At 27.5% G+C, this 14,516-nt stretch overlaps 1 protein-coding gene across 1 annotated transcript; it reads right to left on the bottom strand.

Annotated features, from left to right (window-relative positions):
- Positions 1 to 4,019: 4,019 nt before the first annotated feature.
- On the bottom strand, positions 4,020 to 10,906 carry LOC114170352 (GDSL esterase/lipase At5g42170-like). Its single transcript, XM_028055829.1, has 5 exons — positions 10,630 to 10,906; positions 10,401 to 10,531; positions 10,071 to 10,295; positions 4,448 to 4,703; positions 4,020 to 4,210 (listed from the first exon to the last, which is right to left on the bottom strand). The coding sequence occupies exons 1-5, from the start codon at positions 10,904 to 10,906 to the stop codon at positions 4,020 to 4,022; spliced, it is 1,080 nt and encodes a 359-aa protein (XP_027911630.1).
- Between the last annotated feature and the right edge of the window lie 3,610 nt (positions 10,907 to 14,516).

Here is a 14,516-nt window from a genome sequence, read left to right as displayed (position 1 = left end):
TTTGATTTTCGGAGTTTGGATTGTTGTGTTTTTGTTCTTGTGGTTGGGCATGATGGTTGTGCAGGGTTTTGAGGAAAGAAATTATGGCTCTTACGATGATGATACGATGATGATGGAAACTATTTTGGTGCTTTGTTTTTTATTTTGTCGGGTAGAAGATGTGAGTGATAAGGCGACAAGCACGATCATGAGTGCAGAGGGTATAAACAATATATGAAAAACAAGATGAATGATGCTTAACTAAAGACCAACCCCATACATTCATTCCACTCATATATTAATAAGCACCAGTGTTAAGGAATGACTTAAGAAGTTAAGGGCACTTACCTTGGAAATAAAAGTTAATTCACTAACAACTTCTTTCTTTTCCCGACATGCTTCCTTCTCCTCTTTTGTTTACAGAATCTCCTCCTCTATTCTGTCTCATACTCTCTTCTCCTCTGTAATGAAAAATCCTCTTTTTTTAATAGATTTTCTTCTTTTTATTATGTAATTCCCTTTTTTTGTTTCGCTCATTTCTCTTTTATCCTTTCCAATATCTGAGATATGGGATAAGGCTAGCCAGCTACTATACGCAATTTCCAGTACAAAAACAATGATATAAGAGATAGGTACGCTGATAACATAGATCTTACGCCAACCTGTAGTTCTCCTATTTCTCTTTTTTTCTTTTTCCTTCTCTTTTTCTTTTGTTGTTTTTTTTTCCTTTTGTTTTGTTTTTTTTTTCGTTTTTGTTACTAAACTAGAATGAGAGACATAAAACAAAATGGAACTTATAATAAAAGAAAACAAAATAATATAATAATAAAATAATAAAAATAAAAATTAAATAAAATAAAAATCATAAATAATAAATAAAACAAAACAAAAAAACATAATTAAATTAAAATAAAATAAATAATAATAATAATAAATAAAATAAACATACATATTTATTCTTTCTCAAATTAAAATATATTTTTTTACCTTTTTTATTTTATTAATTATTTATTTATTTTTCTCCATTGAACTTTAATTAATTTGTTTCTATTATTATTTTTATCATTGTTACTCGGACGAAATTGAGTGTTGACAAATGTGATTCTTTTATTTTTGTTCAATAAAATCACAATTTTCATCAATTTTGGTTAATTTTGTCATTTTTGATAATGATGTTTAAATCGTGAATAGATTGTGAAGGATGTATAACACATGTCAGTTCATGGTTTTTTAGTTTTTAATCTTTTGATTTTTTTTAATTAATTGAATTATTTTTGAATTTCTTTTAATTTTTTTTTACTTTTTAAAATTTTTCTTAATTAAAAAAATTTTTTACATGTCAAGTTAACATCATATCACATAGCAATGTCAGTGTTATGTGTCAGTATCAGTATAATATGTTATTACGTTGTATTTAATTTAGTTTTTATATTTGTTATTTTGATTCAATTCATACTTATATTGTTATTTTGATTCACTTTAGTTTTCATATTTGTTATTTTGATTTAATTTAGTCTCAATTTTTTTTAAAATAGAACAATTTTATCCTTTTCAAATTGAAAGAAAATAGAAAGTAAAATATTTAAGCCAAAATTATTATCCAGACTTGAAAAACTTTAGCAAAAAGATTTAACATGTCTTCAAAAAAACTCTTCAATGGTTGAAATACATTAGAAGAATACTGTAAACCATTCCAATAATGATATTACAATCTCCTTCAATTATCTATTTTGATTTTTATTAATGGTGCAATGTCATGATATAATAATAAGTAGACTGATAGATTAAAAATACATAAAAAAAATAGATCAAAATATTATAATCCTTTCTATATTACTAATAGTCCAACAAAAGTTTATCTATTACCAATAGCACAAGTATTTTCTAAATATTTCAAACAGAAGAATACTGAAAATAAAAAAAGTATTTAAAAGTGTTTGATATTTATCTTTAAAAAACCTATATCAAAGCCTAATCATTGTAGTTTTAGTCTTTAGAAAAAATATAAATTAACTTTATTCTCAATTTTAATGAAATATTTATTTTCTATTTCAATAATTTACCTTAAAATAAATTACATTCATTATATTTGCAACATATAAGTAACGCAATGATTGAAAGTGATAGCTTTTATGAAAACGAAACTTTAAACTATAACTATTTCGGAGTAAAGAAAATAATTTTTATACTAAATAATTTTTCTAAATATATCTGTAAGTCGGCCAATCAACTACATGGTTCAATCTAACATAAAAATCCATTTCAATGCTTAGGAAAAAATTATAAAAATAAATATACTTAGTTGGGAATTAATAGATAAAAATATATTTTGGAAAACGTAAAAGTAAATAAAAATAGAATATAGTACTAATTTGATCCGAAAAATTGATAACATAGGTTAAATTTGTTGAAACACAAATTAGGTCGCTGGTTGTGCTTCATGAACTTTGTCTCCGGAATTTGTTGTGAATTTCAACAAATTAGAAGACAATGTGCAAGTAAGAATGTGATATTTTATATTTATATCCTGTAATTATCTACTCATGCATGGCAATGACATTCTTATCTCTTAACAATAATTTTAAAAGTTTGAAATACATTAGATTTAAATTACTGGTAATTAAATTTTCTTTATTTTTTAAATATTTTAGTAATTAAAATATCTTAGATACAATTATATTTCAAAAATATTTATTTTAAAAATAAAATTTACAAAAAAGTATTAGCTAAATTTCAAAATTTAAATAGTATATATTAATTTTTTTCCAATTTGTGCATAAAATGTGTATAAATAATAGTGATTATTAGTGAAATTTTAATTTCTTTTTTTTTAGTAAATTCTAAATTTTATTTCTTAATATTTTTAGATTTCAATGTTTTTTTAATATTTTCATCTGAACAACTTATTTTATTTAAAAAAAAATTATTTTTCCTTTTTTCTTTAATTAGAGTAATTCCTTCTATCAGAGCTAACAACAATTATTTATTTTCAGCAACATAGAGTTAGTATTACCCTATGATACATGATACACCAATATTTCAACTTGGGTCACGTATCCGTGTTCGACATGTATCCGTATTCGATATTTAGGATATTTTACCGATACTTATCAATGAAATTTCTACTTTATAAAATCGTAGTAAACTACAAAAAAATATTTGAATAATGACCCATTTTTGTGACAACAAATAATTAGTCACTATATAGTGACCAATTTGGATACCAATTTAAAAACTAAAAATTATTGACAACTAAAATAGTTCTAAAAATTATAATTAGTCTCTAAATTGATAAGTAATATGAATTGTTTCTAAATTGTTCACTAACATTAGCTATCAAGGTTTTGACTATCAAAATAATTGGTTTTTAAATTGGTTACTAACATTAGTTACCAAGGTTTTGGCTACCAAAATAATTGGTCTTTAATTAAAAAATTGGTCTCTAACATAGTTTTTGTTACTAAAATTGGTCATTATTTAAAAATTTTCTTGTAGTAGTACTTTTATGATGACAATACTTTATATTTATTATGTTGACAACTTTAATAATATAGTTTTAATTTGGATTCACATAATTAACAATCATATATTTATTATGTTTTTAAGAACTATTGTACATTTTTTCAATATTCATATATCGCTATCTATTACGTATCATAACCTATTATTTTCAAAATAAACATATCGACGTATCAGATACGTGTTGTATCCGATACACATATCGTATCGGATACACGTATCATATCTATGCATCACAGGTTTAGGGTTTAAGGTTTAGGGTTTAGGGTTTACCCTTGTGGTACCAACCAATGTCACACTAAACTAGTAAAATAATGGTTAAACTTCTTTCCATATGACACTTTTAATTATGCTAAATATATGACCAACTTTAAAAACTGTATTTTTTTTCAAATTGTTATAAGTATTTAAGTATCTAATATTAATGAAGTTATATAAAAAAAATCAGTTTATAACTTTCTAGCACAAGACAAATATATTGTTATTGTATTCATATCAGTAAGAGTACAACCAAATAAAACTCAGAAGAATTTGTTGATATTTTTGTCAAGCGCCTCTGAACAAAGTATATTATAGGCCCTTTCCGTAGGATGGACACTATCCCAAAATATATAGTTTGACCTGTTTGAACATATCTTGGAAAGAGCGTTACACATAAAGCCTACTTCAAAATATCCTGTGCCACAACATCCTTTATCTGCTACTTCAAAACCTAAAACACCAAACCAATTCAAATAAATATAAAGTCATAATATCAATATATACTTAGGAACAAAGTAATAAAAAAATAGTTACGTTTGGCGACTTATTTTACTTCATGAGACTTTTTTTTCTTAAAAATTTTCTTAGTTTTAAATGTGATAACACCTACCATTCTAGGAATTAAAATGGTTGTTTACTCAATTTTGGTTTATATAATAGATATAATATGGTAGATGTGTTTGATTACCATATTTAGAGGGGTTTTGAATCATATCCGATAATGGGTTGTAAATATCAAGGTAGACAAGTCTAGCTTCAGGAAAATTTTTCCCAAGAATATCTATTTGGGATGATAGCTTTTTGTTGAACAATATCGCAGCTTGATTTTCAGAATCTGAACATGCTCTCTTAAATCCTCCTCTCATTGTTTTTTGAAAGGGCACACACCCTAGAATTGGCAAACCAACTATTCCAATTCTTCTAGCTCCAAGTCCATAAAGTTCCTGCATTTTATTCATTTAAGATTATGTACCATCTTGCAAAGATGTACGAAATAAGTTTTAGTAATACAAGTTTTATTAGGAATTAGCTTGGTCAAATTTATTGCAGAGCATCTATTACACAAATAGCGATAATAAAGAAATAGCAAAATTAAGCAGTAGAAGGTAAACACTAGTTAAAGAAGAACAAAGAATCACAAATATGGAATTTAATGTGATTCAATTGAAGTATTAACGAAGTTCAATCTACTTTTATGGAAGAATTCACTAAATCACATATAAATCATAACTAGTTACAACATAAACCTTCACATGAAGATACAAGGGTGCTATTTATAGTGCAAATACTTATAACTTACACACATATACAGATGTCAAAATGAGTTTCAATTTGTGAGCCAATCCGGGTTCAAGCCAGGTTGGATTAAGAAAAATTCAACTTTTTTAAAAGTGGATTGAACTCAACTCGGTTCACTTAACCTACGGGTTCGAGCCGGGTTGAGAGTGGGTTGACCCACTTAACCCACCAACATTTTTTTACAATATTTTTTTAATAATTATTTACTACTTCTAATTATATAGGTTCACAATTTTATATTTTTAAATGTTAGAATGTTTCTCAATAATATTTGAATAGTTTGAATGTGTAATTAATTTGATTGTTAAGTTATATATGTTGATACTTTCATCTTTAACTATAATCTTTATGGTAAATTACTTAAGCAACCGTCTAATAAACAATTTTTTCTAAATTAGTATGACAAAAATGTGTAGTCTTTTTATTTATATTTTATTGAATAACATGATAGAAAATGTGTAATATTAGCCATGTTTTCTTGAACTATATAGATACTTTCTTGGAAACAATTCATCATATATTGGTGGTGAGCATGATGAAAACATTGGTTATTGATTTTATTGTGATTGTCATCTCATGGATTGTTTAAAAAATTATTTAAATATTTGAATACTTAAAAATTAATACATAAATAATTCTTTTTTGTTGGTTGATGAGTCAACTCACTTAACCCACCAATCCGTGGTGGGTTGAGGCGGGTTGTAAAATTTCTGACTCACCATAAAGTGAGCCGGGTTGGATTCACTCATTTTCAACTCGGCTTGTGGTGAGCAAACTCGTATGAGCCGGGTTGGCTCATTTTGACATGTCTACACACATAGTCTAACAACAAATACACAAACAATGCTCCTCAAACAAAACAAAATTCTCATACAATGTTTCACTAGACGATTCATGGCTTAGTAGATCCTAAGAGACTAAAAGGTCAACTAAGACCATTTGCCAACATGATAGAAGTTGTATAACACACTAGACAATCTAGCACTATCAAATGATCTAGGAATTTTGGATAAGATTTTACTAATCTTATAAGCAAGAGTTGTTGTATGTCATTCTCAGTCCATTAGAGGCTTAATCACCACTCAACTTGATCAAATCCAAGCAATGAAAAAACTAGTTACCTGGAAAAATCTTCAAAATCATATCAAAGTCATTATAATCTGTTGAGACCTTCATCATTTTCATAGGCCCTCGTACAATATCCTCTCTTACGAAATGTAGCTTAACACCGATGTACTTAGTTCTTTCATGGTATACTTGATTTTTGAACAATTGTATCACACTTCTACTGTTATAGTAGACAATGAAACTATGCACCTTCAATTCCTTTGGTAGACCTTTCAACCATAAGGCTTCATTCACTATTTTTTTTCATGACAATAAACTCTTTTTCAATGATAGAGGAAGTCAATGCCTTATGAAGATTAACCTTCCAACAGATAATCGTGTCATAAGCAGTGAACACAAATCCTATGAGATACTTTCTAATGTTCAAATACCCAACAAAATTTGAGTCAATAAACCTTTCTGCGAGAGTATCTCTAGTAGATCCTCTAGCTCCGCCATAAACTAAAACTCGTCCACGTGATCCCTTCAAATAATGAAGCCTAAACTTAAGAGCTTGTTAATGGGCTCATTTACGATTTGACATAAACTTACTAACAATGCTTACAACATAACTTGTGTCAAGGCATGTGCAAACCATCACATACATAATGGCATTAACAATATTGGCACATAAAAGATTGTCCACATAAAATTATCCCTCAAAAGTCTTAGGATATTGTTCATCACTCATCTTGTAATCAGACGCAAGAGGTGTGGATGCAATTTTCAAGTTTGTCATACCAAACTTCTCAAGAAATTTTCTAAGATTGGTCTAACCTCACATAGTCTTATGATCTCAATCCCCAATATCTTCTTAGTAACTTAAAAATCTTTCATTTCAAGCTCGTTGTCCAACTCAATTTTTACCTTCTACACCTGAGGTTTACTATTGCTTGCTATAAGAATGTCACTTATATACAATATAAATAAAATGAACTAATTGTCTACTAGAAACTTGAAATAGATACAAGTGTCAAACTCGATACGTTCAAAACCAATACTTGCAATGAAATCATCAAAGCACTTATTCCATTGTCTTCAAGATTGTTCAACCCATTCAAGGATTTGTTTCACTTATAAACACAATTTTTCTTGCTTCCTACCTCAAATCCTTTTGGTTGTTTCATGCTTTTCTAAGTCTCCATATAGGACGCAATCTTAACATTCATATGTTCCATCTTAAGGTTAAACTTAACAACCATGGATAACAACATCATGATGGATATATGTGCTTTACTACAAGATAGAACACATCATTATAATCAACTCCTTTTGTCTGAGTAAGGCCTCTAGCCACCAATCTTGCCTTGAAATTTTATTGACCAGTTTTTAGTTTACTATCTTTACTATCTTTAGAGCTTTTATTGTTCTCCTCATTCTATATGTGGCAAACATGTAATCATCATATCATTTTTCTACACTAAAAGCTTCTTGTTTATCATATACAAAATTGTCTAACACATGATCTTGTAAGAAATCAAGCACTTCTTACCTCCGAGTTTAATTTTGAAACTTTTGGCTTACAAGCCATTTCAGTTTCATTAAAGATGATGTCTTGACTCAACACCCCTTATCATCTTTAAATGCATATCCCTTCTTCGTTATCTCATAAGGGGATTTAACCTTGTCTTTCAAGCTAGGTACAAACTTAACTTCTTCAAGCACTCTATTAGTTCCACAATGCAAACAAAACTTTTTGGTTCCAACTCCATTTATCTTACAAGAGTACTCATTCTCATCAAGAAGAGCTAAACCCCCTTCAAGTTTAGAGCTATCAAAATGGATAATCCGACCTGACCCGACTCAACCCACCACGAGTTAATGATTTACTGAGCCAACTCAACCCGGCTCACTTTTTAGCGAGCCAAAAAAAATCAAACCCGACCTGACCCTCTATGGGTTTAAGGGTTAAACGGGTTGGTTCACGAGTTCACTTAATTAAAAAAAATACAATTTTTTTATTTATTCTTCATTCAAAACTAAATTATAATTCTAATTAAAATCTAAATAAACTTTAATACAGTCCAAATACAAATCAAAATAAAAAAAAATACACAATATTTATGTGTTGGCTAAAAAAAATAACCTAGCATGACCCAAATGTAAAGCCCAACTTAATAAAAAATACTTGTGTGACCATTTTATCTACGGGTTGGTGAGCCAACCCAGCTCACCACGGGTTCAACCCGGATGAGCCGGGTCAAAAATCAACCCTATTGAAATTTGTAAAAAACTTTTAACCCAACCCGACCCGAACCCGTGGTGAGCCAGGTTGGCTCGTGGGTTCCAACCTATTTTGACACCTCTAATCAAGTTGTTTGCCAAACCTAAACAGTTTGTCAAGGTTATAGTTGTCTTCTAACTCTCTAAACACAACTTTCTAGTGTGTCCTTCCTTATTGCAATGTTAACATCTAATAAATGATGTATTTCCACTATTCTTTGTCTTTGACCTTTGACCTTATTCTGCCTCCTCTATTATCACTGTTAAATAGTCTACCTCGTTGCTATATATAAAGTTTAACGTGGTTCGATTGAAGTATTAACTAACTGCAATCTACATCCACAAAAAAATTCACTAAATCACGTAAAGTACACTAACACAAAATGGGCTTATTACGTCCAACATTTTTAGCTTTTTACGTCTAGTCTAAATCGGACATAGATTCAAGAGACATAAATTTACATTTGGTGACAACATAATAGACGTAAAAATTCATTGTTCTTTAGGCCATCAAGCACACTCGTCGAACAACTATTGACCAACTTTATTGAATATCCTCATTGCAACTCAAACGCGAACCATCACCAGATTTGCAATCGGAATAACTCCTCCATCACACCAACACCCCCCACAAAACCTACCACGCAAGCGATGCTGGAACCCAGCAACAGATATGACATCCACTGAATCTCGTCGTCATCCATGCACCATGCTGGAGACCTTTGAGTTGTACATCAACATAGCAAATCGAAAAACCGCATCTTTCCCTTTTGCTGAAAAAACGCAAAGAGCAATAGCCAAACATATTTGCATCGTCAAAGCCGTGTGAACCATCGCGTCGAGATCTGCAACACAATGGAGGCCCTCTAAGGTTTACAATGCTTACGGCGTGTTCAGATGGTGGTTTGCAAGTTCTTCACAAGTTGTGAAGAAGAGAGGGAAAACATAAGTGGCGAGAAGGAGAGTTTGATATTAAAAGAAGAAAAAACAACAGAACAAACACCAATGGAATGGTCGCAGTGGTCATGTGCGTGTTTGTTGGCATTGTTTTGAAGGAGAGAGTGAAAATGAAAGTGACTTGAGGGATTTAGGTTTGACCCCTCTAGATCAGACATAAAATTTGATTTTTACGTCTAATCCTTTTTTGTCATACGTAAATTTACGTCTGACTTCTATCTACTCGACATAAATTTAAGTCTAACCAAATAGGTCAGACGTAAATTTTGACAAATTATTTACAAAAATGTCACCGTGTATTTTTTTGTGTCTGACATTTAATGATCGGACGTAAATCACGTGACATAATAAATGTATTTTGTGTTAGTGGTACAACTTATGAGTATGACTTTGAGAAAACTTTCATTCAATTACAACTCGGAGGTTAACTCCATATATAGATACAAATATCTTGTTTATAATGTAAACTTTGTTATAACTAACACACATGAAATGCACCAAACAAACAAGGAAGACACCTGAACAATACTTTTCACAACAAAACTAAATAGTCATTTGACGATTTCACCATGTAGACGGTTTTGTGAGACTATCTACAAACATGATATAAACTTTGTAATATATGGGATAGTTTAGCACTGTCTAACTGTCAAGAAACCTTTTAGACAAGATTTTATTAAATCATTCTTCGCAAAATGTAAACTAAATTGCTCATAGGTACTTACTTTTAAGAACTTTGTAGCTTGTGAAGCCATGAAGTCTGTATAAGTTGAAATATTATATTTCAGCCGCCTAAAAGAGTAAGTATTGGTAATGTCATTGCTTCCTGTGCATAAGATGTATATGCTTTTCGATATCATTGTTGTCGTTGTGGTTTCTCCAACCATGTTCTGTATCTTTTTTATGTATTCCCTGAATTTGTCCCGTTGATCTGATAATGATAACACTAACTAACATAACATATGACAACGAAAGAAAATTATAGTTAATGTCTAAGATATGCTGAGAAGAAATGAAAATATATTGTAAGGTTTTAGGTGGGAAATATTATTTACTGCTAGTTCAGAAGTTAGAGGATCATATCCACTAGCACCAGATGCAAAGCTTACACCTCTGAGGAGATCTTCACGTTTCAAATTTGGATCAAGGTACGGTGGCAAAAGCTTCTTAACTTCAAATTTTGCAGCTAATTAAAAAGACCAAAGAAAGAAAAATTGTCAGGGAAATGGATTAGAACAGCATATAATGGTAAAAGAATTCAAGAATAAGAATTTTTGTTTGTACCAATGAAATCTGAAGGGGTTAAACCATTGCTGAACCTCCCAGTTGGTTGATTTCCTCCACCAAAATCTTTACCATATGGTCGAAAATTACATTTGGCTATGGTGTTAATGTAGTTATTGTTACCTGTATCTACTATAGAGTCTCCGAACACAAACAGTGCTGGAACACTTTCATTGTTTGGTAAACTCACAACACTAACAAGAGATGTAATAATAGTTGAAAATGACCAAACAATGACTAGAAACAATTGAGAAGAAAGCACTTCAAAGAAAAACATTGTGTTTCTATGATCATATGGTAAATATTTAGTATTCATTTGATCTTTATTATATTATAATAGTAATCATTTTCAAAAGATAACAAAATATATTTATATTTAATTTACAGAATATGCTACGAAATTGTTTAACTTGAAAAATATAGTATATTTAGTAAATTTAATTTTTAACAAACCTCATCAATATAAAAACTAATTCATTTTAAATATTATCTTTAGAAAAATGTTAGTAATATGTTAATTTAATAACACAACATTTTAAATATTTAATGATTTTATTTAATCTGACTGTATCTTTTATTTGACAACTATAGCGTATAGTTCAATATTTTAACAAAATTCATCAATATTAAAATTAATTCATTTTAAATATATATTCTACGTTTAGTAAAATGTTAAAAATGTATTAATTGATAAAAATATTTTATAACACAACATTTTAAATATTTAATGATAGTACATAATCTGACTGTATTTTTTATTTGACAAATATAACATATAATTAGTTCAATATTTTAACAAAATTCACAATATTAAAATTAATTCATTTTAAATATAAATTCCATGTCTCGTAAAATGTTAAAAATGTATTAATTGATAAAAATATTTTTTAGTATTTAATTTGACTGTTTTATTTATTTATTTATTAGATAGCACGTTTACTGCATTTAATTCTTCGAAAATATCAATTGACTAATGTCTCTCTTGCAACTTTATTTTTCCTCCCTAACGTGATCTGATTAAAGATGTTTAAAAAATTCGTAATCGTGGGTATATGTATATAAAATTCGTAACAGGTAGAAAATGGATATTGTAAATAGATATCCGTGGATAATGGGTATGGGTATTTTTAATACCAGCATATTAACGGGACGGGTACGAGTATCATAGTATCCGTATTAGTAGATATCCTTACTCGCTATACTCTAATTTAAATTGACAAAAAAAAAACATGATTAAAAATATTAACATATTGATTTTGAATGAGTTATTTTTTTTATCAATTAGTTTTAAAAAAAATTCATTTCTTTGTAAACTATCATTCAACACCATTTAAATGGGTTATTTGATCTTTGTTTAAAATTTATGAATATTATGTATTGTATTTTATTTAAATTTATGATTAAAATATGTTGTTAAATATTTATTTTTATTTTTTTGTAAATATCCGTGGGTACCCGTGGATATCCGTGGATATTAAAAAATTAGGCGGGTACCCCATAACAGATACTCGACGGAGATGGATAAGGGTACGAGACATATATTTATTTAACACATAGAGTACGAGAGAACCGTACCCTACCCGTCCCGATGACATCCTGTGACCTTTCAATTTTTTGTTTTGATTTTGTTTGTTTTGTTCAAGGTGGACATTGGGTATGAAATTTATTTTAGGTCATTTTAAAAATAGAGTCATAAATTCTAGGTATTAAGTTTTGATATTCATCGTTCACATAGAGACAATTTGGTACAACTTTACATTTTTGTCATTTGAATCAGTTATAATTATTTTTCTTTTTGTTTTTAATCTATAACAATATAGAAGAAAGATTTATAATTTCAACTCTACCCTTTATAATATAATTATTTATTAAAAATTAATAGTTTATTTTGTATATTTTCGATAAAATATATTATTTTTTCTTTTTTTTTGTATTTATTATTTTTTCTTCATTCATTTTATTTTATTACTAATAAATATAAATTTATTTTGTATATGAACTTAATAATATTATAATATCATCCCAACTAATATAATATTATCAATATTTAAAAAATGTATAATATTATAATATCATCCCAACTAATATAATATTATCAATATTTAAAAAATGTGTCATAATTGTATTTACACCTGTTGTTACTAATATTTTTATGATAAAAAGAAGTCATGTATTAATAGTTTAAAATAAATCAATAAATTTGTTCAATTTTAATGCATGTAGAGAAAGAGGATGATTAAAGAAGTAGATCTTGCATTGTGTTATGCACTATTTATTAATTATTAAGATTTATACTAACAATTATTATAGTGTGTAAATAATCTAAAAGTTATTATACTTATATATGTTCAATATTTTAACAAAACTCATCAATATTAAAATTAATTCATTTTAAATATATATTCTATGTTTAGTAAAATGTAAAAAAATGTAGTAATTGATAAAAATATTTTATAACACAACATTTTAAATATTTAATGATTGTATATAATCTGACTGTATGTTTTTATTTGACAAATATAACGTATAATTAGTTCAATATTTTAACAAAACTAATCAATATTAAAATTAATTCATTTTAAATATATATTCTATGTTTCGTAAAATGTTAAAAATGTATTAATTGATAAAAATAATTTTTTAGTATTTAATTATTTTATTTAATTTGACTATTTTTTTATATATTAGATTGAACGTTTACTGCATTTAATTCTTCGAAAATATCAGTTGACTACCGTTTATCTTACAACTTTATTTCCTCCCTAACGTGGTGTTACCTTTCATTTTTTGGTTTTGATTTTGTTTGTTTTGTTCAAGCACGTGAGGTGGGTATTGGGTATGAAATTTATTTTAGGTCATTTGAAAAATAGAGTCATAAATTCTATGTATTAAGTTTTGATATTCATTGTTCACATGGAGACAATTTGGTACAGGTTTACATTTTTCGTCATTTGAATTAGTTATAATTACTTTTCTTTTTCTTTTTAATCTATAACTATATAAAAGAAACGATTCTTTTTTTTTGTATTTTATAATTTCAACTCTAACCTTTATAATATAATTATTTATTAAAAATTAATAATTTATTTTACATATTTTTTATAAAAATTTTTATTTTTTTTATTCATCAACAATTATTTTTTTATCTTCATTCATTTTACTTTAATATTAATAAATATAAATTTATTTTATATATATTAACTTAATAACATTATAATATTAGCTACTAATGTAATATTATCTATATTTAAAAAATGTGTCATAGTTATATTTACACCGATTCTTATTAATATTTTTATGATAAAAAGAAGTCGTGTATTAATAGTTTAAAATAATTCAATAAATTTTTCAATTTTAATGCATGTAGAAAGTGTTAAATGTTATTTTGCAACCTTAATTACCATGCAAATCTAGCAGGGAGAGAACAAAGAAAAGAGGATGATAAAAGAAGTAGATCTTACATTGTGTTTTGCACTATTTATTAATTATTAAGATTTATATTAACAATTATTATAATAATTACTATAATGTGTTAATAATCTAAAAGTTTTTATACTTATATTAATACTTATCAATTATTTTTATTAAAACACTTGTTGCGTTTATCTTAACTTTATTTTCATTTTTCACTTTTTTATAATTTAGATAGATTTATTTTTCATTCATTATTGGTGTTTATGTTTATGTAACTAACAATATTACATCTTGGATTAGAGGACTTTCATTTAGAATTCTTGCAAGGAAGAACACTCTTACAAAAGTTTCATTTAAATGGAAAGAAGAACATGAGACTGCTAATTCATGTGAGCTGAAATTGTTGAAACACTTTCCTTGTGACTCTAAATCTTTATGTTCTTTAGGTTGATTTGAAGCGTATTAGTTTTTTT

Source organism: Vigna unguiculata, chromosome 11, assembly GCF_004118075.2.
Source record: "Vigna unguiculata cultivar IT97K-499-35 chromosome 11, ASM411807v1, whole genome shotgun sequence".
Taxonomy (NCBI): domain Eukaryota; kingdom Viridiplantae; phylum Streptophyta; class Magnoliopsida; order Fabales; family Fabaceae; genus Vigna; species Vigna unguiculata.
The sequence above is the reverse complement of the archived record's forward strand: the minus strand, read 5'-3'. Positions and strand labels throughout refer to the sequence as shown.